General features: G+C 47.4%; 1 protein-coding gene across 2 annotated transcripts in view; it reads right to left on the minus strand.

Annotated features, from left to right (window-relative positions):
* CADM4 (cell adhesion molecule 4) overlaps positions 1 to 23,497 on the minus strand; it is a 671,473-nt gene that overhangs the window by 94,053 nt on the left and 553,923 nt on the right. For both annotated transcript variants that reach the window (XM_068241989.1, XM_068241990.1), the window contains exons 2-3: positions 8,755 to 8,901; positions 4,167 to 4,319 (exon numbers count right to left, since the gene is read on the minus strand). In XM_068241989.1, the coding sequence (XP_068098090.1) occupies positions 4,167 to 4,319; positions 8,755 to 8,901 (300 nt within the window). The remainder of the gene's footprint in view (positions 1 to 4,166; positions 4,320 to 8,754; positions 8,902 to 23,497) is intronic.

The following is a 23,497-nucleotide window of genomic DNA, read 5'->3' on the forward strand; positions in this document are numbered from 1 at the left end:
AGGACACTTGAAGTGAGAGGGACATAGTGACTGCCATATTTAACTCCTTAAAGGGAACCAGAGATGAAATAAAGATGTTATACATACCTGGGGCTTCCTCCAGCCCCATACGCTTTGATCGATCCCACGCCGCCGTCCTCCTCTGCCCGCAGCTACGAGAACGGGCTCCCCACTCTGCTGTCAGTCAGAGCCAGTCTAAGTGTAAGAGAAGTGCGCTGTTTGCGTATCTCTGCAGCAGCCGCTGGAGAGATACGTAGAGGGCGCACTTCTCCTGCGTAGCTGGCTCCGACTGACGTCAGTGACAGGACCCGGTTCTCGAAGCTGCCGGCAGCGGAGGACGGCGGCATGGGAGCGATCAGAGCGTATGGGGCTGGAGGAAGCCCCAGGTATGTATAACAGCTTTTTCATTTTCCCATCTAGATTCATCTCTGGTTCCCTTTAAACAATGCCAGTTGCCTGGCTGTCCTGCTGATCCTCTGCCTCTAAAGGTGGCCATACACTGGTCGATTTGCCATCAGATCGACCAACAGATCGAATCTAGATGTGCTTAACTTGAATCCTTGTGCAGATCGCTTGATACTCCTCCCTGTATTGCCTGATGAAGCGGGATTGGCGTACGTACAAAAAGGGCGCCTGGACAAAAAGGGCGCGGGGCGTAAACTCTAAATAATAATTAATCATTAATAGGGTTTATAAATATAGTGTGCTATATTTCGTTTACAAATAATGTTTAACAAAATTATAAATCATTAAATAATGTTTATGAAATCGGAAATTGTGAAAACGTTAATCTTCCCTGTTTCAAAAGTTAAACTTATAATTACGTTTATAAAAAAAACAATAATATATGTTTAATTGTTATAATTGTATATTATTGTGAATAACCGTCATTTATGGTTTGTTCTTATAATAAAATCTGAAAATATTGTTTATAAAGATGATATAAATATAACTACGTTCGTAATAAGTGTTGTAATACATTAGTAATTATTACTAAAATTTTACTAAAACTATACCTAAGCCTACTCTTACACAGAACCCTACCTGTACCTATCCCTAACCCCTAGACTCCCCTGTTGGTGCCTAAACCTAAGACCCCCCTGTTGGTGCCTAAACCTAAGACCCCCCTGTTAATGCCTAAACCTAAGACCCCCCTGTTGGTGCCTAAACCTAAGACCCCCCTGTTGGTGCCTAAACCTAAGACCCCCCCTGTTGTTGCCTAAGTACCCCTCCCTGTACCTACCCCTAACCCCTAGACCCTCCTATTGGTGCCTAAACCTAAGACCCCCCTGTTGGTGCCTAAACCTAAGACCCCCCTTTATTATGTGGATAATAATGTTTTACTAATTGTGGATTCAAAAAATATTTTGCAATTTACGTTACGTACTGATCGCTTTATTTTGTGAATAATAATGTTTTACAAACAGTAAGGGATAAAACTAAATAAAAAAAATATTTTGCAATTTACGTTACGTACTGATCGCTTTATTTTGTGAATAATAATGTTTTACAAACAGTAAGGGATAAAACTTTAAATAATGTTTTAATTATTTAAATAAGATAAATATGTTTAGTATTTTCATAAACGTTATTCGGCACGGGTGCATTTTATAAACGTAAATCACCACAAGTTCAGTTATAAATCATTAAACATCGCCGGGCGCCGTTTGTAAACTTTATTTAGCTCCTGGCGCCGTTTATAAACTTTATTTAGCTCCGGCGCCCTTTTTTCCTACTCGGCGCCCATTAAACGCTATTTATTATGGGAGTGAATGGCGGCGCCCTTTTTGTCCACTAGCGGCATGCGCCCTTTTTTCCCAGCTCCGCGGGATTGAGCCTGCGAAACGCGTTGCAAATTTTTTTTGGAGTTTCTAATAAATGTGTTTGACTGTCTGAATCGCAGTCGTTGTCGTGTCTGCTTGAGGGAGGTAAGACCACCACTTCCTCCTTCAATTTTGCCATTTGAGTTGGTTTTTAAACTCATTTAATCTAATTTTATACTTTTGGCGCCTCTGTTCATTGTATACAACACATCGAATCTGATCAGAGAGGGATCGTATGGCTGCCATTACTGCAAACAGATTGTGAATCGATTTCAGCATGAAATTGATTCACAATCTGTGGAGCCGCCGCCGTCCCCCGCATACATTACCTGATCCGGGTGGTGCGAGTTCCCTGGTCTCCGCTGTCTTCTTCTCCGCTCTGGGCTCCTGCTTCACTGAACTTCCTGCCGGGGGAAGTTTAAACAGTAGAGGGCACTCTACTGTTTAAACTTCCTGCCGGGACAGGAAGAAGTGACGCCTGCCGGACTCGGAGTCTAGCACGGAGAAGGGACAGCGGAGAGAGCGGGGACACGCGCCGGCCGGATCAGGTAATGTATTGCAGCTAGCATCGGTCGTCGGACATTCGAACGCCGCTATCAAAGCACTCCTGACTGCTGGCAATCAAGCAAAATCTTCCGCACGGATGAATTGACAGGAACAAACAATTTTGGTCGGAAATCGATCGTTCGGTCACAGTTTGCCCAACGATTTCACAGCAGATTCGATCACAGTGATCAAATCTGCTGTATATTGGAGGGAAAATAGTCAGGTGTATGGACCCCTTAATTCTATTAGCCATAGACCCTGAACAAGCATGCAGATCAGCTAACTGGATTAGCTGCATGCTTGTCCCTGGTGTGATTCAGACACTGCTGCAGTGTGTATGTACCTAATTAGACATTAGAAAAAGTTGGACCTTTGAGGGGAAGGGGAGGGGCTAAGGCTAAGGCAGCGGTAACTGCTGGGGGAGAAGGGGTTAACATAACGGGTGACGGTGATCAATGGTGAAGAGATAACACTACTGATGAAATGTCCATCACAAACCCAACATCCTGGCAATGATTAGAGCACCGCCAAGCACCGAATGTCCCCACATCCAGCCCAGACCCTGCATGATCATCAACAGGTCTTGTTTGACACCTAAGAAGCCACTTTATCTTCTACTGATGTAAAGCGTGCCTCTTGTAATAAGCCCCTCCCACTACCCAACACCTCTCTCTTCTTGTAATGAGCCCCTCCCACTACCCCAACCACTCTTTATTCTTGTAATGAGCCCCTCCCATATCCAAACCACTCTATTCTTGGAATAAGCCCCTCCCTCTACCCAACCCCTCTTTATTCTTGTAATGAGCCCCTCCTTCTACCCCAACGACTCTCTATTCTTGTAGTGACTCCTCCCACTATCCCAACCACCCTCTATTCTTGTAATGAGCCCCTCCCACTATCCCAACCACTCTCTATTCTTGTAATGAGCCCCTCCCACTACCTCAACCACTCTCTACTCTTGTAATGAGCCCCTCCCACTACCTCAACCACTCTCTACTCTTGTAATGAGCCCCTCCCTCTACCCCAACCACTCTACTCTTGTAATGAGCCCCTCTCACTATCCCAACCACTCTCTATTCTTGTAGTGACTTCTCCCACTATCCCAACCACTCTCTATTCTTGTAATGAGCCCCTCCCTCTACCCCAACCACTCTCTATTCTTGTAATGAGCCCCTCCCACTATCCCAACCACTCTCTACTCTTGTAATGAGCCCCTCCCACTACCTCAACCACTCTCTACTCTTGTAATGAGCCCCTCCCTCTACCCCAACCACTCTACTCTTGTAATGAGCCCCTCTCACTATCCCAACCACTCTCTATTCTTGTAATGAGCCCCTCCCACTACCTCAACCACTCTCTACTCTTGTAATGAGCCCCTCCCACTACCTCAACCACTCTCTACTCTTGTAATGAGCCCCTCCCTTTACCACTCTCTACTCTTGTAATGAGCCCCTCCCTCTACTTCAACCAATGAGCCCCTCCCTCTACCACAACCACTCTCTATTCTTGTAATGAGCCCCTCCCATGACCCCAACCACTCTCTATTTTTGTAATAAACCTCTCCCCTCTACCCCAGCCACACTACCCTTGTAATAAGCCCCTCCCACTACCCCAACCACTCTCTAGCCTTGTAATAAACCCCTCCCCTCTACCCCAACCACACTCTACTCTTGTACTGTTTATGGCAGCAGGAAGCAGCTAGAAGGCCATTAAGCAAGGTGAGAATCCCTGATCCATCCTTAGATACACTTTCCTCTCGGCCTCCCAGCAGGAACGGTCCTGGGATGTGACACTTACTGAGCACAGTGAGAGTGGCGATCTGGTGATGCGTGTCCTCCGTGTACAGCTGGCAGAAGTAGCCACCTTCATCCTCCAGCTTGGCATTGGATAAGTGGATCTTCACTAGTTTCGGCGTGAACTCCACCAGCTGGAACCTCTCGTCTTTCAGAGCTGCAGAGGGGGAAGAAAACCATGAGAATCAATGGATACAGCTAATAATGATTATATAGATTGAGAACATTGTTATTCCTACCAGTTTAATCATCATTTGTTGGGGGGGGGGGCAGTTAAAACGTACCTGAAGTACAAAAACAAATACTTATACTTACTTACGATGGTGAAGGCCACTGGATAGTCCAGGCTTCCCAGATCTTCCTAAAGGCCATCGTTCCAGTGCAGGGGCCCTCTGAACCTATTCAGCAAAAGCTTGTCGAACTGCTTTCTTGTGACCAAGCTGGGAGGGTGAGTACATGCGAGACTGGGCATGTGCGAGTAATGTCTGTGTATGCTCAGTAGAACTCAAGCCGTGCAGAAGCAGCTCTGATCTACTGGGCATGCCCAGACCTTACTCACACTGGATGCACTCGTTCATGGCCGGGAGCGTGGCCAGAAGATGAAGAAGGACCCAGAACTGGAACAGTGCACTTCACGAGGATCCAGGAAGCCTCTGGACCAGGGGCGTGACTAGAGGGAGCTCCACCTGCATTCACAGGGGGCCAAGAGCTGGGGGGGCAACTACTAACCTACCCTTCCAGTGATACAGGGAGCTATAGTTCAAATCTGGTGTTTTTGTGGCCACACCTGTTTTCTAAAGCTTGTGAGATGGCCCCAAATCCAGGAAGGGCACCAAAGGGGGCAAGGGGTGTGCACATGGGAAGGGGGGCATCAAAGTTTCGCTGAGGTACCCATGAATTGTACTTATGCCATTGCTCTGGACCAACTAGAGCCTACCCACTACCAAGGTAAGTATTTAACGTTTACCTCCAGATTACAGGTTTGCTTCCACTTACCTTTCTTTTTATTGGGACGTAGGAGAAAATTAGAGTGCCTACAAACACAGCTAGAACATACATACAGTACATAGGACATACAAACTTCTGGTCGAGATCTGAACCACAGATTCTCGCATTGAAAGGCAAGAGTACTATCTGCTCTTACAAACTCTACCCAAAGCACCACATCCAGTCCAGCGTTCATTCCATCGATGACCAAAATAGCAGAAGTAGTTCTCAGCAAGTTGTAGGTCATGGCTCTGTAAAATGAATCAGCTATTCCCTGCATATATATCTCTTGATCCAGTAGAAACTTAGTTCAGCACTAAATATGTGGATTCAGCAGATCTGGCACAAACGTCTAAAAAAAAAAAAAAGTTTTGGAGAAGTTTCCAAACACTAAATTCTGCACAATTTTATAACTTTCATAACCTCTAATATCGGGCTCCGTGAGCAGATAAGTTCAGTCCTCCCTCCCCTCCTCCAAACTCTTGGGCTGCCGCCTACTCAGCGCAATCTACGAGGGCAAATAAGGCGGTGGGTTTGTCTGAGGAGACATTATACGCATGTGTACACAATCTGAATGGCTTGCGTTATCTCCAGTCTATGGAAGCGATAATGATCATCTACAGAGAGGAAGCGTTTCCTCACAAGTTTAGACCTTCTTCTCTCCTCCGCCCAAGCTTCCCACCGCCTCGGAATTCAATCTGCAGATGTCTGGATAAAATTAGAAGTGTGATAGAATTAGACTGAATTGCGAGAGGGAAGCGGTATCATTATGTTTAACTGTAACGTTTAACCTCCCCCATTCTCCTACTTTGCCATCTTCTTTTCCTGGCGTTATCAAATCCTTAATGAGCGAGGTAGCTGAAGGCTTGTCACAGAGGAACGTACTTTGAAGAAGCGCCTGATCTGCTGTGTTACCGGGAGGAGGACTGCACATAGTTTATTTAAAGAGGAAGTCCAGCTTGAGAAGAAAACCTGAAGGCGGATTAGACCAACCTCACCAGATCCCCTGCTGTGCTCCTTCTCTGCAGGGATCCCTCTTCTCAGCACAAGACACTATCCTCTCCAGATCGCTCTGCTGGCAGCATTTCTAAATGTCTACTTCTAAGGTGGCCTCCATGCCCCGGGTGACCACCCCTCCCCATTTCAGCCACAGCATCTCTAATAAGGTAACGGGAAGAACTTTGATGGGCAGAGGTTCTACCTACTAACCTTCTTCAGAGTTCTACTGGCTGGAAATCAAGTCCATTTCTAAGCTGCCCTCACTGTCCCACCTGTTTCAGCCATGGCATCTCTGGCAAGGTTGGTAGTATTGTCCCGGCACTCACTAATGGATCAAACTCATAGTCTCTACGGGGAGTGCAACAGCTGAAAAGAGGGATGACGCCATCTATGCAGTATTCAACAAGGAAGAAACTGGCACATCCAAAATCAATATTTATTGGTTCCATGTAAAAATATGGCCAACGTTTCGGGGCCACGTAGGACCCCTTTATCAAGGCAATATTTGCTCTGAGGCAAAGCTCCGCGGCTGCTGCTGATCCCAGTGAATGCACATCGCTGTCAGCGAGTGTTAGAGGAGCCAGACTCCCAACTTCCTATGCAGAATCTTTTGCACAGCAGCAGACAGATCTTTGCCTCAGAGCAAATATTGCCTTAATAAAGGGGTCCTATGCGGCTCCGAAACGTTGGCCATATTTTTACATGGAACCAATAAAGATTGTTTTTGGATGTGCCAGCTTTCTTCCTTGTTGATCTCAGGGAAGGTAACTGGAAGAGCTGTGATGGACAGAAGTTCTACCTACTAACTTTCATTCAGAATTCTAGTGGCTGAAGGGTGGAGGGGAGAGTCCATTTCTAAGGTGGTCTCACTGTCCATCCCTTTTCAGTCACAACATCTCTGGGATGGTAATGGGAAGAGCTTTGATGGGCAGAGGTTCTACCTACTAACCTTCTTCTGAGTTCTACTGGCTGGAAATCAAGTCCATTTCTAAGCTGGCCTCACTGTCTCTCCCTTTTCAGCCACGGCATCTCTGGGAAGGTAACGGGAATAGTTGTGATGGACAAAGTTTCTACTGTCTAACCTTTAGCGTTCTACTGGCTGAAGGGTGGAGCGGAGAGTCCATTTCTAAGCTGGCCTCACTGTCTTTCCTGTCTCAGCCACAGCATCTCTGGCAAGGTAACTGGAAGAGCTGTGATGGACAGAAGTTCTACCTAATAACTTTCTTCAGAGTTCTACTGGCTAAAGGGTGGAGGGGAGAGTCCATTTCTAAGGTGGCCTCACTGTCCATCCCTTTTCAGTCACAACATCTCTGGGAAGGTAATGGGAAGAGCTTTAATGGACAGAGGCTCTACCTACTAACCTTCTTCTGAGTTCTACTGGCTGGAAATCAAGTCCATTTCTAAGCTGGCCTCACTGCCCCTCCTGTTTCAGCCACAGCATCTTTGGGAAGGTAACGGGAAGAGCTGTGATGGTCAAAGGTTCTACCTACTAACCTTCTTCTGAGTTCTACTGGCTGGAAATCAAGTCCATTTCTAAGATGGCCTCACTGTCTCTCCCTTTTCAGGGAAGTAGAATCCTGTTCAAGAAAAATCAGATGTTTGGTAACCTAGAGGTGCTGTCAGTGAAGCATTGAAGAACCTGAGAGGTGAAGTTGCAGTGAAGGGAGGTGCCAGATGGGTTAAGGTAAGTATAACCTCTTCTCTTGATGGTGATATTTTTAGGCAGCAGTTCAACTTTACTAAAGGAGCAGTAACAAAACAATGATGACATTCTGCTTCCCCTGCAGTCATTCATGTAATAGCAGCTGAATTGTGTCACAACATACAAAGAAATTCCACTTTCATTATCGGACAGTCGATTTTTTTGTTTTTTTTCCAAAAAGAAAACTCATAACACATACGATAATTATTTCCTTCCCAGTGACCTATAGCTGCCTGCTCACTGCCAATCAGTCTGAGACATTCCCCTTTAAGTCACATTGGCATGCAGGCTCCTCCCTGATTGCAGCATCAGCATAAGCCACACCTCACTACTGCCGATGGCCTATGTCTGTCTGTCTCTAGACGGTGTGGCTTCAAATGGACTATACTAAATATGACTTTCATGGTGTCCCATAGTCTTATTTGGGGTTAACGGTTAAGAATCTAAGTTTTGACACTTCAGGTGAATGCTAATGTAAATTCAACTTCCGCACAAACACCTCTACTCAAGGGGTTTTCTCAACCACACAGGAGTTTTATGACCTGTAATTCTTTATCTGTGAGAGACCCGCAGTCTTGATTGAGGTCCATTTACAACTCTGGATGCTTAACCCTTACAGTTAGAAGGAAAAAAGAAACAAAGACTAGTTCTAGGCAGGAGTGGCCCTACACATACACATCATGTTAATGTGCCATAGCATCTTTTGAACACGGAAAGGAGCAAAGGTGACGAAGACTAGTCTACTCTATTTCCTCGTGTGATGAAGCAGATTGTGATGATGTCACACTTTATCAGACACAGATTTTACACAGTTATTTTTATTGTGACTTTTCTGTAACTTGAGCCAGAATCTGCTGGTTTGTTTTATAAGCAGCACATAAAGAGTCACCCCGGCTGTACTCACCACGTGTGCCATTGAAAAACAGAGTTTGCCGGACGGGATTCTGGATGACCACGATGGAGCCGTCGTACTCGTGTAACCGGCAGGTGATCTCGGCTGTGCCGCCTTCTACGACCGTGACGTTCTCAGCCTGCACCTCCTGGCCGAATGCTGCAAGACAAAACGCGGACTGATGACAACGTGGCAAGACCAGGAAGTACCAGGCAGTAAGCAAGAGGACCTGTCACTCCTGTATCTAACAGTCATTATACACACAGACAGCACCAGGCAGCCAGCAAGAGGACCTGTCACGCCTGTATCTAACAGTCATTATACACACAGACAGTACCAGGCAGCCAGCCAGCAAGGGGACCTGTCACGCCTGTATCTAACAGTCATTATACACACAGACAGCACCAGGCAGGCAGCCAGCAAGAGGACCTGTCACTCCTGTATCTAACAGTCATTATACACACAGACAGTACCAGGCAGCCAGCAAGAGGACCTGTCCCGCCTGTATCTAACATTCATTATACACACAGACAGTAGCAGGCAGGCAGCCAGCAAGGGGACCAGTCACACCTGTATCTAACAGTCATTATACACACAGACAGCACCAGGCAGCCAGCAAGAGGACCTGTCACGCCTGTATCTATCAGTCATTATACACACAGACAGCACCAGGCAGGCAGCCAGCAAGGGGACCTGTCACGCCTGTATCTAACAGTCATTATACACACAGACAATACCAGGCAGCCAGCAAGGAGGCCTGTCACATCAGTATCTAACAGTCATTATACACACAGACAGTACCAGGCAGCCAGCAAGGGGACCTGTCATGCCTGTATCTAACAGTCATTATACACACAGACAGTACCAGCCAGGCAGCCAGCAAGAGGACCTGTCCCGCCTGTATCTAACAGTCATTATACACACAGACAGTACCAGGCAGCCAGCAAGGGGACCTGTCATGCCTGTATCTAACAGTCATTATACACACAGACAGTACCAGCCAGGCAGCCAGCAAGAGGACCTGTCCCGCCTGTATCTAACAGTCATTATACACACAGACAGTACCAGGCAGGCAGCCAGCAAGGGGACCTGTCACGCCCGTATCTAACAGTCATTATACACACAGACAATACCAGGCAGCTACAGGCAGCCAGCAAGGGGACCTGTCACATCAGTATCTAATAGGGATAATCAATGCGATGCAAATATTTCTGGATTTATGCAAATTAATTTACATTTTATGCAAATATATGAAGCTTTCAATTTGACCAATCAAGTCCCACCCAGGTTTAAATTGATTAAAAATTTCATGCAAACATATGCAGCTTGAAATTGGACCAAACATTTGCATAAACTCGAAAATATTTGCATCTCATTGATCATGCCTAGTATCTATCAGCCAGGTTTGTGTATTTGCAAATATGTCAGTAATCGCTAGGCATACCTCCCAACTTTTTGAGATAACAAAGAGGGACACATTAAGACACGCCCTTGCCACACCTCTAACCACACCCCCACCACACCCCTCGCCACGCATATCACAAAGTATTCAGAACCAAAAGATGTAGTTGTATCATTCAAACCACAATGTTCTTCTCTATCATCATTCATTTTAACATTTAAACATAAGAAATATATCAATTGAATTGATGGAAATAAAGTCAAACACATTTTTTTTCAGTAGAAAGACACATATACTGTATAAACTCGAGTATAAGTCTAGAAATTTAGGTCTGATTCACTTCATAAAAGTACAGGGGTCGGCTTATACACAAGTAATGTGTGTATTATTAGCGACATTCCCATTAGCAGCAATGTACCCTGTGGTAAGTGATACTTTGAGGAAAGGAGATGCCGAGAAGACACGGGTGTGAAAGTCCTGGTCACAACAACAAACAAGGACGGGGCAGGGGGGTAAATAATTGCAGCACTTGGGGGCCTGGAGGAGGTACTATTCGCTGCACTAAAGGGACAGGGGGGTTAATGGCTGCAATACTGTATGCAGTGCCGTCATCAACCCCTCCTGGACCCCAAGTGCAGCCATTAACTTTGCTGGGTAGACTTATACTTGAGTCAATAAAAATTTCCAGCTTAAGAGGGTTGAATATTGGTGTCGACTTATACACGAGGTCGACTTGTATTGAGGTATATACAGTATTTACACAAATCTGTACATGAGTCCTGAAAGAGGGACAAATGAGGAATACAGAGGGACAAAAGAGGAATAAAGAGGGACAAATGAGGAATAAAGAGGGACAAATGAGGAATAAAGAGGGACAAATGAGGAAGAAAGAGGGACAGGGGTCAAAAAGAGGGAGAGCTGGGCAAACCTTTGTCAAGCATTCAGTGTAACTGTGATGATCCGCTCAGCTGGCTGCACAGGCAGACAGCTGTTTGTCCATTCCTCTAGTCTGTGGGCTGCAGGTCTCTGGAACAGAGACCTGTCTTTCCATTGCAAGTTTCTGGTCTGTTCTCTTGCTGGGGAATTTGCATACATTCGTTATGCAAATCCCCTACCTGCCTTCTTTGATGACTGGCACTATAAGAGCTTTATGTTTCCCAGAAGGCTTTGCTGGTCATTTCCCTTCCATGGTCTGTTCCTGATGGACACTGCTGGAGTGTCAGCCGTTGCTATCTAGTATAGTTAATTCCTGGGGGTTGCTTTAGGCTCCCCTTCTAGCCCAGTCAGGTTGTATTATCTGTTTGTTTGTTCTGTTGCCATTGTCCTGTCCCAACCGTGGTCGACAGGAAATGGTTCTGATCTCTGTTCTTGGAGTATAGCTGGTGCAGCGGTTGCTACCAGCTATCTCTTCTGATCTGTCTCTTTGGATCGCGCTAGCCACTTTTCGCTAGCGCTGTGGATCCTTCTGTTCTGTCTCCTGGGATCGCGCTAGCCACTTTCGCTAGTGCTGTGGATACTTCTGTTCTGCTACTCTGTACCTGGATTGCGCTAGCCACTTTTCGCTAGTGCTGTGGATCCTATCTCTCGCTTGTCCCTGTTTTCGTGTGTCTGTCTTGTCTGCTACGACCGCTTGCTGGAGGCTCGGTGAGGTAACCGTTAAGCAAGCGTTCGCGTCCTCTGTTTCATGTTTGTCTGTCGATGGTTAGTTAGGCGTGCTTGTCTCTATTGTGCTTATCACGTGAAGACCGCGCATAACCGCGTGCACTGTTGCGAATGAGTGCGGTGTTCGCGGTTAGCTAGCGTTTGTTATTTTCCGCATCTTCTCATTGTATTATTTGCTGTGCCTTTGCTACCCTCGTGCCCTGTTTTGCTCAGTCTTGTGTCTCTGTCGGCAATTGCCATTCTTGCGATTGCATTCCCACTTCGTTTCCGCCGTTGTGTGTTCACCGTCGCTGGGTGGCGACTAGTTTGGTGGACACACATTGGTTCGCCTGCACTCCACAGCGCCATCTGCCGGAGGAAATTGCCCTCTGCGGGTGCACAGCACCTAGCCTGGGTGTCCTCAAATATACGCTTGTGGAGGAAATCCGACGCGTCAGCGCACGTCTGGTGCGATGACCGCGAATACGATTCCACATTTGTTACAGTAACTTGTCATCTTGCTCTTTCCATGGACGAGTCTTTCTAATCTCAGACATTTGGAAGCATGCAGCTTTACCATATATACAGTATTTATTGTGTCTAAAATGAATACCCTGCACTCCTGGTGACATTAAAGATAAAGCATAAAAACAAACAAGCAAACAAAAAAGAACCTTCCTTCCTTTCTCTCTATTTTGCCCACAGGAAACTGCCGGCTCTGATGCATGCTGGGAGAAAGCTCTGCCACTTGTTAAGCTGAATATCTCCCCAGCATGGATCTTAGTCGGTGGCTTCCTGAAGGAATAATCATGCCGGCCCAAAAACAATAAAGAAAAGGCCATTTCCCTTCAACATAAAGATGACTTCAGCAAGGCGACATATTTAGTGCTACAGGGAATTCAGGACATTTCAGACGCAGCGTACGCGGGGACAGAAGTTCAGCTCTAAAACAAAACAACAGAAACTTTATTGCCCGCTGATCATACAAACAATATAGGAAATGAAGTCTGCTAAGCCCATGGCACCGGAAAGCAGTCGGGAATAGTAAACACAAAGCATGCTGGGTCTCAGTCCTAGACACGCCCCCTTCACCTACTGCCCTGTGATTGGAGGAGGGGGTGCGTCTACATGAGATTTGCATTTAGAGGTGTGGAAAGCAAATAGTCTGACGAAGGTAAAGTAATAACAGCTGCTTAACCCCAAACAAACCATAATGAAGATTCATTATAAATTAAAAATAGATACCGTATTAGTATTTTCAGATCAAACCAAATGTAAGGACTACCTGCCTAATCATGACTACTCACTTTTAAAGGGAATCAGAGGTGAGAGAGTTGTGGAGGCTGCCATATTTATTTCCTTTTAAGCAATACCAGTTACCTGGCTATCCTGCTGACTCTCTGCCTCTAATACTTTTAGCCACAGCCCCTGAACAAGCATGCAGCAGATCAGGTGCTCTGACAATATTGTCAGGTCTGATAAGATTAGCTGCATGCTGTTTTTGGTGTGATTCAGTCACTACTGCAGCCAAAGAGACCAGCAGGGCTGCCAGGCAACTGGTATTTTTTAAAAAGACATAAATATGGCAGCCTTCATGTCTTTCACACCTTTAATTCTACAGCCCTGCAAAACTATTTGCCACTTCTAAATAGGAAGCTAAGTGATCCAAATACACCTGAACATAAATTTGCCCACGTCTGGCCTATTTGGCTCCCCAGGCAAAAGTCAACATTGGTATCATCTCTTCTCTGCTTTTACTAAAGGGGCCATACACTGGTCATTTCAGCAATCGATCAGAAATCGATTCTATAAAATCGGTCGATCGATCGATTTGTGGCAGATTTCGATTTTAGATTTGATCTATCTGACAGGATAAAAAAATCTAGGTGGATCGGCTGCTGGCAGCAGATGGATGGCCCATGGAGTTGCATTGGATCTAATCGTCCAATAATGCATTTAGATCGATTTCCAATAGATTTCATTCTGAAATCTTTTGGAAATCTGTTCCTAGTGTGTGGCACACATCAGATAGATTCAGATTCGACCTGACAGGCATCTGCCAGAAATCTATCTGATGGTCACATCTGCTGCAAATCTATAAGTGTATGGCCACCTTAATAGGCTGTACACAATTTCACGTCTGTTCTAACACGTGCCAAGCTAAATATTGGGATCCAGAGGTGTGGAGACAATCAGCAAACGATACATCTAAAGCAGCTCTTGCTAATCACGTCCATATTGTTATGCTAATCATGGGTGGGCTGGATGATCCGGCATCATTTGTGTGAAGTTGTTTTTGCAGAATACTCAGACCACAGTTTCATCCCACGCCTTATATTGTGTATTAAACAGCTATAAATGAAGCTTAAAAGTGTGCTTGCTTGACATTGATCTCTCCAGCAGGCGGTGGCCTAGGCAACTGCTTGCTTTGCCTGCACCTAAAAACAGGCTTGAATTTAGACACCAACACGATTCAGTAACCGGAAAATAACTGATAGATCTTGGTGAAAATACACAGTGCTGTCTATACAAGTCAGGCAAATAAATTAGTCAAAGTCAGGCAAAAAGTTAGCAGTAGTAGAATACAAGACACGGTCAATGAACTAGTCAGATAATCAACAGAAATCCGGGCACAGGAGGCTGGAAGTGTGACAAGTTAGTCTGGAGGACTCTTTGCTCAGGCACCGGACAGGTGCACAGAGTTTCCTTAAAGCGGGATTGTCACCATAAAAATCAAATTTCAACAGCAACTGGTCTGAGTGTATTAAGTGATAAAGATGCTAATCCTGCATTCAGAACGTTTTCTGCTGTTATAGTTTGGAGTTATCACATACTTAAGGAGCACTGGCCCTTTAGTAGTCAGTGCCAAACAGTTGCATGCTGGGGGTTCTTTTTATCTATAATATATTGCTCCTCTTCCATTTATTTCCCTGCCTAGCTGCCTATCTGAAACACGATCCCCTAATCACTTGTGTTTACAAGCAAGGCTGAGGTGACTCAGCAATTGGAGGAGAAAAGAAAAAAAGCAAAGGGCAGAAATGACATCAGGATTAGCCTAAACTGTGGGCAAAAGACATGGTTCCCACTAGGAACATAATTCTCTTTATTTACAATATAAAATTCACTGTAAACAAAACTTGGACAGTACAATACATGTGTTAGATAAGTAGATCAAGTATTTATCTACTTATATATGTGTGTTTTTTTTTCCCCTGGCATAGTATGGCTAATCCTACTGCTTTAATAAGCTTGTGCTGTGTAGCAGCCTAGGAGGGTCTGGGAGTGCAGTTCCCATAACAGTCAGCAGGTGGCGTGCATACTTACCTAAACACACATGTTACCAGCAGAAAAGGGGTGAAGGGAATGGCATCAGGAGCAATTGCAGACCAAGGAATTGGGTCGAGTCTGGGCAGCGCTGTCATCTGTAGCAGCAATGGGGGTCAAGTGAGTTAATGAGTCATAAAATTGCTTAGGAGGCAGTGGTGGACTTACCTCCTAGAAACAGACACTAGAACTGTCAGTTTCAAAGACAGACGTAAATTTATTCACATACTCCAAAACAAATTTTAAACGCGTTTCGCAGGCTTCATCAGGCAATAAACAAGGCGTATATGGCAGCAGTAATAGGTCAGAAATACGCTCAGCACCTCTAGTGTCCGCTTCTGAGAGGTAAGTCCACCACTGCCTGCTTAGCAATTTTAAGAGTTTTAGTGTATTTTATCCTGTTGGCACCTCTGTCTGCTTTATATCAGAGATAAGACAAGGTAGAAATGAAAGACAGAACAAGAGAGACCACAAGCACGAGACGACACACAAGATGGAGAGAGAACAAGACAGGTAGGGGATACATTATTAAATAAAAATCCTAGATGTGAGCCGTGCTGCGCAGGGAGAGAACAGTCTTGGGGGGATACCGGCGTGACACAGAGATGACAGTGACTGGAAGCGTCACCGGTGACAAGCGACAGCAGCAGACAAAGAACGCAGCTCCCACATAACAAGGCATTAACGGCAAGTTTCGGTGACATTTCGCAGAGTTTCCAGCAGGAGCGATGTCACACGGAAGGAGCTTGTTAACCGAGGTCTTTACACTGACACAGATCATTAGCCGGCAGATTTAGGCTGAAGTTTTATCCGACCCTCAAAAAAAGGCGAGGAAGTGACAGGCTGGCAGCCATCTCCGCATGTCTTATTATAACGTTGCTACGGATGGAAAAGCGCCCACATGGCAAGTGTGAGGAGCGCCAACCAGCCAAGCTGTGCATAAGAATGTGGCCCAGCAGATAGACCACCTTGCCCATTAATTACAGAGAATTAGGGACGCTCTGGTCATTCTCATGATACCCACAAAGCATCTTAATCAGGCCGGCGGCAGCCACTCGGCACACGGGAACCTGCGGCGTCTGCAAAGCCACCACGGAACGCGACGTTAGCAGGAGGAGGCAGCTTCCTGCAATAGATTTATATGGCGTCGGTTTCCAGATATCTTCCTGTTACCAGTAAGGAGTGTTGGATATTTACGATGTTGTATTTAGAGCGTAGGAAGGTGGGGTCTCGACACCCTAAGCAAAGAAGACGAGACAACCGGAGCCCAAACAGCGTGGTACGTTCGTTGACAATGGATGGTACATAGACGTCAAAAAGGGCTACTCACAAAGGTGGGTGGCAATAAGGGCAACCAACCGCTTGAGGAAGGTGGAGACAATGAACCCGACTCCACTCCGGGTGCCCAAACAGAACTAGATATGGTCGCTCTCTTTATTCTGAAAAAAACAAAACTGGCGGTCACGATGGCGTCCACCATGTGTCACCATAGGGATACCCTCCAACCTCAATGGGATGGGGTAATATTGAGGCGCTCAATGCCATTTGGCTAGTTGCAGTTCGGCACTTGTATAGGCCTGAGGAAGCGGGGTCAGACCCATGAAACGCATTGACTGTGCATAATACATCTTATTGGCTTATCTGACTGTTGTGATTGAAGTAATTCAGCTCGCTTTTTTACGTTTTTAATCTAATTCTATTCATAACTGGGCGCCTCTCTACCCTTAGGCCCGGTTCACATTAGCGGTTGCTATCCGGAATCGCCGTGCCGGAGCCGTGCCGGAGCCGGACCGCATGCGGACCGGACGAAACGGACGCACGGCATAGCAATGAAAGTCTATGCGACCGTTCACATGCGTCCGTTTCGTCCGGACCGGAGCCGGACCGGATCCGGACTCCGGCGTCCGTTCCAACATGCGCTATTTTTTGGTCCGGCTGGTCCGGCTGACGTATCCGGACCGGAGCCGGAATGTTGCATCCGGCCAATGGAAACCAATGAGAACCGGAGAGCGCACAACACACTGGCTATAAAAACCGGATGTTGTACCACACTTCCTATGCAGACTCTATGGTATGGTGGCCATTTTGGATGGGGACCACATGGCACCAGCGTTCACAGAGTGGAGCAGCAGTGACTTCATGCTGGAGCTCTTTGGCAGCAATATGGAGCAGGATCAGTCTGATAGCGAGGGGGTGAGGCCCTACACATCAGAAGACCTCATCCTACAGGTGCAGCAGGTACCAGCCCTGTGGGACAAGGGGGATGCGGACCACAGCAACATCAAAAAATGCAGAGGCCTGTGGAAAAAAATTGCCAAGCTGTATGTGGAGGACTTTGAGAACTTGAGCAAGAGACAGCAAGGCACAGAGGGTATGTTGACTAGAAGTTTTTTTGGGGGGGGGGCTTGTGGTTTAAGCTTGTGATGTATTCAACTTTTGCTATGGATTTGTGTCACCCACGTGTTGCCCACCCACCCGTGGCCCACCCACCTGTTCCCCACCCACCTGTACCCCACCTGTGATGTATCCCACCCACCTGTACCCCACCTGTGATGTATCCCACCCACCTGTACCCCACCTGTGATGTATCCCACCCACCTGTACCCCACCTGTGATGTATCCCACCCACCTGTACCCCACCTGTGATGTATCCCACCCACCTGTACCCCACCTGTGATGTATCCCACCCACCTGTACCCCACCTGTGTTGTATCCCACCCACCTCTACCCCACCTGTGATGTATCCCACCCACCTGTGTTGTATCCCACCCACCTGTACCCCACCTGTGATGTATCCCACCCACCTGTACCCCACCTGTGTTGTATCCCACCCACCTGTGATGTATCCCACCCACCTGTGATGTATCCCACCCACCTGCGATGTACCCCACCTGTGTTGTATCCCACCCACCTCTACCCCACCTGTGATGTATCCCACCCACCTGTGTTGTATCCCACCCACCTGTACCCCACCTGTGATGTATCCCACCCACCTGTACCCCACCTGTGATGTATCCCACCCACCTGTACCCCACCTGTGATGTATCCCACCCACCTGTACCCCACCTGTGTTGTATCCCACCCACCTCTACCCCACCTGTGATGTATCCCACCCACCTGTGTTGTATCCCACCCACCTGTACCCCACCTGTGATGTATCCCACCCACCTGTACCCCACCTGTGTTGTATCCCACCCACCTGTGATGTATCCCACCCACCTGTGATGTATCCCACCCACCTGCGCTGTACCCCACCTGTGTTGTATCCCACCCACCTCTACCCCACCTGTGATGTATCCCACCCACCTGTGTTGTATCCCACCCACCTGTACCCCACCTGTGATGTATCCCACCCACCTGTACCCCACCTGTGATGTATCCCACCCACCTGTACCCCACCTGTGATGTATCCCACCCACCTGTACCCCACCTGTGTTGTATCCCACCCACCTCTACCCCACCTGTGATGTATCCCACCCACCTGTGTTGTATCCCACCCACCTGTACCCCACCTGTGATGTATCCCACCCACCTGTACCCCACCTGTGTTGTATCCCACCCACCTGTGATGTATCCCACCCACCTGTGATGTATCCCACCCACCTGCGATGTACCCCACCTGTGCACATAAAACATACACAATGACCAATTATTATACATCAATTTATTGTAAAAAATTAATACATTTAAAATCACTCAAACTTGAAACTCCAAAATAAACACATTTCAACAAAACATATTAAAAACCAAACATTCACCCTCGTCCAGGTGGTGTGGTAAAATAAAGTCTCAGTTGGTCCCTGTTCCGCAGTGACACTACCCTTGGCCTGGTTGCATACCTCCGCAGGGGCATTAGTGGAAGCACATTCGGGGGTTCCGGAGTCTCTCTTTCCTCCTGCCGCACAAAGTTGTGGAGGATGCATGCTGCCTTCACCACGACAACTGCGTTGCCCGGTTTCAGCAGCATGGGCGTGTGGAACACCCTCCACTTTGACACCAGGATCCCAAATGTGCACTCCACCATTCTCCTTGCACGGCTCAACCGAGCATTGAAGTGTAGCTGGCTGGCATCAAGTCCCCTGTCTGGGTACGGACGCATTACATGGTCGGACAGGGCGAAGGCCTCGTCCCCCACAAACACATAGGGGTAGGCCGGTGCCCTTGTCCCAGGCCAGGGTCTGTCACGGGGGAGACGCAGTCTGCCTTCCTCCATCAGCCGGCAAAGGGTCGTACGCTGGAAAATTCCAGAGTCATTGGAACTACCGTACGACCCCACATCCACGTACACAAACTTGTAGTCCGCATCTGCCACTGCCATTAGAACAATGCTGAAGTATTTTTTATAGTTGAAATAATGGCTGCCACTCCCCACGGGTTTCTGAATCCGGATGTGTTTCCCATCCAGTGCGCCAACACAATTAGGAAACTTGCACTCGGTCCAGAAGCCCTGGGCGATCTCCTCCCATTTCGTGGTGTCCGGCACAGGCATGTATCTGGCCCTCAGTCGCGTCCAAAGGATCCTCGAAGTCCTCACGACGATGCCTGCCACCGTGCTCTTCCCAATACGAAATGTGACATGTAGCGATGTATATGTTTGTCCAGTTGCAATGTACCTACAAGAGAAATAATCGAAATCAATTTTTCATGTCGTTACAGGAGAAAGGTACAAGACAAGGTGGCGCAATATACGGGATGCATATGTGAAATGGCTACGGAAGAAAAAACTTGCCGAACGAAGTGGCAGTGGCGGGGGAAGGCGAGAAAAAGACTACCAATTTGCCAAGCAATTGTCTTTCATCAATGCAAGCCTGGAACCTAGACTGTAAGTACCACTACTGTGGGCAGGAACTGAGAGCTCATTTACCATGACTTCGGCCATGTATTGCTATGGCCTCAATTCCCATGGCTAGCGAACTTTTCTCACAAGCTTTATCAAATGTTGGGTAGAAACGGGTGATAAAGTGATTGCTAGTGTTTGCTAGCTCTGTGAATTGACGCCACATGCTGTTTGGCACACCAATAAATATTTTTTTTATCTACAGGACTGAAGACAATTTGGAGCAAGAGGAACCGACCCAGGAGGCACGGTTCAGCAGTGAGGAGAGCTTGGTGGATGATGACGTCGCCGATGTAACCTATTTCCCCGAGGCGAGGAGTAGGAGGAGGGAGTCCTTCATCACAACTCCGTCCTTTGATGATGACTTGGCAGAAGAGAGCTTGGATGTTGAGGTTGCAGGACCGAGTGTGGAAGAAGCTGAACCTCCACAATCGACCGCTATGGAAGCTCCAGGGGAACAAGAACAAAGTGAGGAGCACCGAGAGACTGCAGCACAACCAGCGCGCAGGGCAACCCCGACACAGGCCAGAGGACGGGAAGATGCTGCCACACCACCAGTGAGGACCACCACACCAGTGAGGCGTCGAGGTACCCTCCCCCCAACAAGGAGAGAGACAGAGTCCGAGATGTCCGGGGCTGTCTCCGGACTTCTCGGGATTCTTCAGAGCCACCAAACTCTCATAACCCGGCAGTTGCAAGATGAGGACAGGGGCCATATCATGGAGCAGTACAAGTCCCACATCACTTCACTGCAATGTGAGCTCGACGCTGTACATGGGCACTACAGGGACGAGCTTAAAATGATGCATGAGATGCACAGAGGAGAAATCGACCAACTGCGTGCGCAGCATCATCAGTCGGTGGGCCAGCTGCAGAACATGATGCAGCAAATGCATCAACAAAGCAAGGAACTACTGAAATTGCAGGCACACCCGTGTTTTCACACTGTGATGTCTCTAATACCATATCTTGAAAAGGTGCCTTCACAAAACCTGATGGCGTGCCATTCCAATTTGCTGGAGGTGATTAAACAGCACATGGACACGCCATTATTGCAACCACCAATTTTTAGACCCCCACAACCAACAGCGGTGCCCACCTGGCAATCATCACAGATGTACACCGGCTACAGAGGCAGTCAATATGGGCCACCGCTGTCAGGGTCCAGCTCATCCACGACCAGCACCCAAGAGAGTCCAGATTTCCAGGCAGCAACTCCCACCTTTTCTAGTAGTGGTGCCGATACAATTTGAAAAAAAAAGTCAAATTGTTCCTGGACATGCTCCTCTGAATACCTCCGATCCTCGGAGGAAGGATACCATCACAGGGCTTTTTAACTTTTGGTTTTGCTGGACTTGAACTTTAGGGCCTGGTGTCCCCAAAAGACACTACCTGGGTCACAACCTTGTGCCTGTTGCACTGCACCTGTAGTCCTGCACCTGTGCCTTTGATTCCTCTTGTTCCTTACTTTGTTGATCCTAATCACTTGCACAAGACCCTTGGAGCCATGGGTGAAGGACACCTTGACTGGTCGGTGAGAGGCCTAGCCTTTTCACTGACCTGTGTCCTTCATCCATGGCTCAGAGGGTCATGTGCCAGTGGTTAGGTTTTTGAAGCACTTCAATTTTAGGGCCTGGTGTCCCCGAAAGACACTACCTGGGTCACAACCTTGTGCCTGTTGCACTGCACCTGTAGTCATGCACCTGTGCCATCGGTTCCTCTTGCTCCTCACTTTGTTCTTGTTCCTAACCACTTGCACAAGACCCTTGGAGCCATGGATGAAGGACACCTTGACTGGTCGGTGAGAGGCCTAGCCTTTTCACTGCCCTGTGTCCTTCATCCATGGCTCAGAGGGTCCTGTGCCAGTGGTTAGGTTTTTGAAGCACTTTAATATTAGGTACTGGTGTCCCCGAAAGACACTTGGGCAGCTATGCCCTGCAACTCTTCCAGCACAAAGTTGGTGGTTGGTGTTCCTTAAAACTGACCGGGCTATACCATTGATATGTTATTTTTTTGTCTTCCATGTTGGAAGAATGTTTCCATGTTGGAAAGTGGTTGTTTTTGCAATAAAAAAATTTGTTTTTACATACCTCAGTGTGATGAGTAGTTGTTCTTGTGGTGTGACTGCTCTCCTGAACGTGGTATCCTTCTTCCTAAGGTCATCCTTCACCATCTCCAAAAGGGTATCAAACCTGTCAGGAGATGTAAAGGAAGAAGCTGTAAAGTATGTTGTGGGACAAGGTGTTGGGTGGAGGATGGGGGAGGTGTGTTTACAGAGGTTTGGGAGTGTTGTGGAGGGTGGGGGTGTAGTGTATAGCTAGGTATACAGGGGTGTGGGGGTCAGGGTGGTGTGTTTAGCTAGGTATACAGGGATGAGGTGTTGTGGGGGTGAGGGTGGGGTGTTTAGGGATGGTGGGGGTTGGTGTATTTAGGCCTAGATACTTACAGGGGAATAGACATCCGAGTGTAGCTGTAGAACTTCTGTGGGTGTCGTCTGAGGTCCCGGTAGAGGGCCTGGAACTCTCCCTTCCTCTGCCTCCTGGCTAGTAGAGGGTGCACCCACCATCTCCTGCGAGGAGCACGCCTTCTCCCCACATAGTAGTAGGTAAACAACAGGAAGGAGAGAATTCCCAGGTAATAAGCGTAAAAAATGACTGGATCCATGGTCCCAACTGCTGTCTCTGTATCCAAGGATGGTTTCCACACGTCCAGCTGTCTCCAACAATGACCCCAGAGCTTCTGCTGACCTCCCAGAACCCCAGGTATTTATACAGGTTGTTATCTCTTTAAGAATCCGGATCCGGACCGCAACCGTGTTCATACCGCACGGAAACCGTATGCAACCGGACCGGATCCAGACAGGAACCGTACGGTTCAGGTCCGATCCGGCTCCGGTGCGGTCCGGACATCCGGTGCGGTTTTCGCAAAACCGCAAGTGTGAACGGGGCCTTATTGTGTGTTGTACTTAGGAGATTATTTATATGTGTAATGCAAGAAGCATCGAAGTGCTCTGATTTTGTGTTGACGCCCCATGTGGGTGGAGCTTGTGTGGGTGGAGCTTGTGTGGGTGTTTTGCTAGTCCAACACAAAACCATATTCACAGATGAATCAACTTACACTGAACACCAAGCTTAATTGTGCCTTCTTAAAACAGAAGGTATTTGCGATAATTCAGCTTTAGGGCTCGTTTCCACTATCGCGAATCCGCATGCGTGATTCGCACATGTAATGCAAGTGGATGGGCCTGTTTCCACTGCAGCGTTGTTGAGGTGCGTTTTTTTCAGCGGTGAAAAAACGCACAAAAGAGACGCAGAATTCACCTGCGAGTGGAATGCATGCGAATCGCATGCAATGTATTTAATAGGGAAATCGCATGCGATTTCCCCGTGCGTTTTTTGCCGCGAATTCACATGCGAATTTGCATAGGTACCAATGTAAATTCACACAGGCAGTGACATGGTTAAAATCGCATATACCCGCCTCACCTATGCGAATTCGCATGCGATTTCATCAGCAGTGGAATCCAGGCGATTCCGCACCGCAATAGTGGA

This window comes from Hyperolius riggenbachi, chromosome 6 (genome assembly GCF_040937935.1).
Source record: "Hyperolius riggenbachi isolate aHypRig1 chromosome 6, aHypRig1.pri, whole genome shotgun sequence".
NCBI lineage: Eukaryota > Metazoa > Chordata > Amphibia > Anura > Hyperoliidae > Hyperolius > Hyperolius riggenbachi.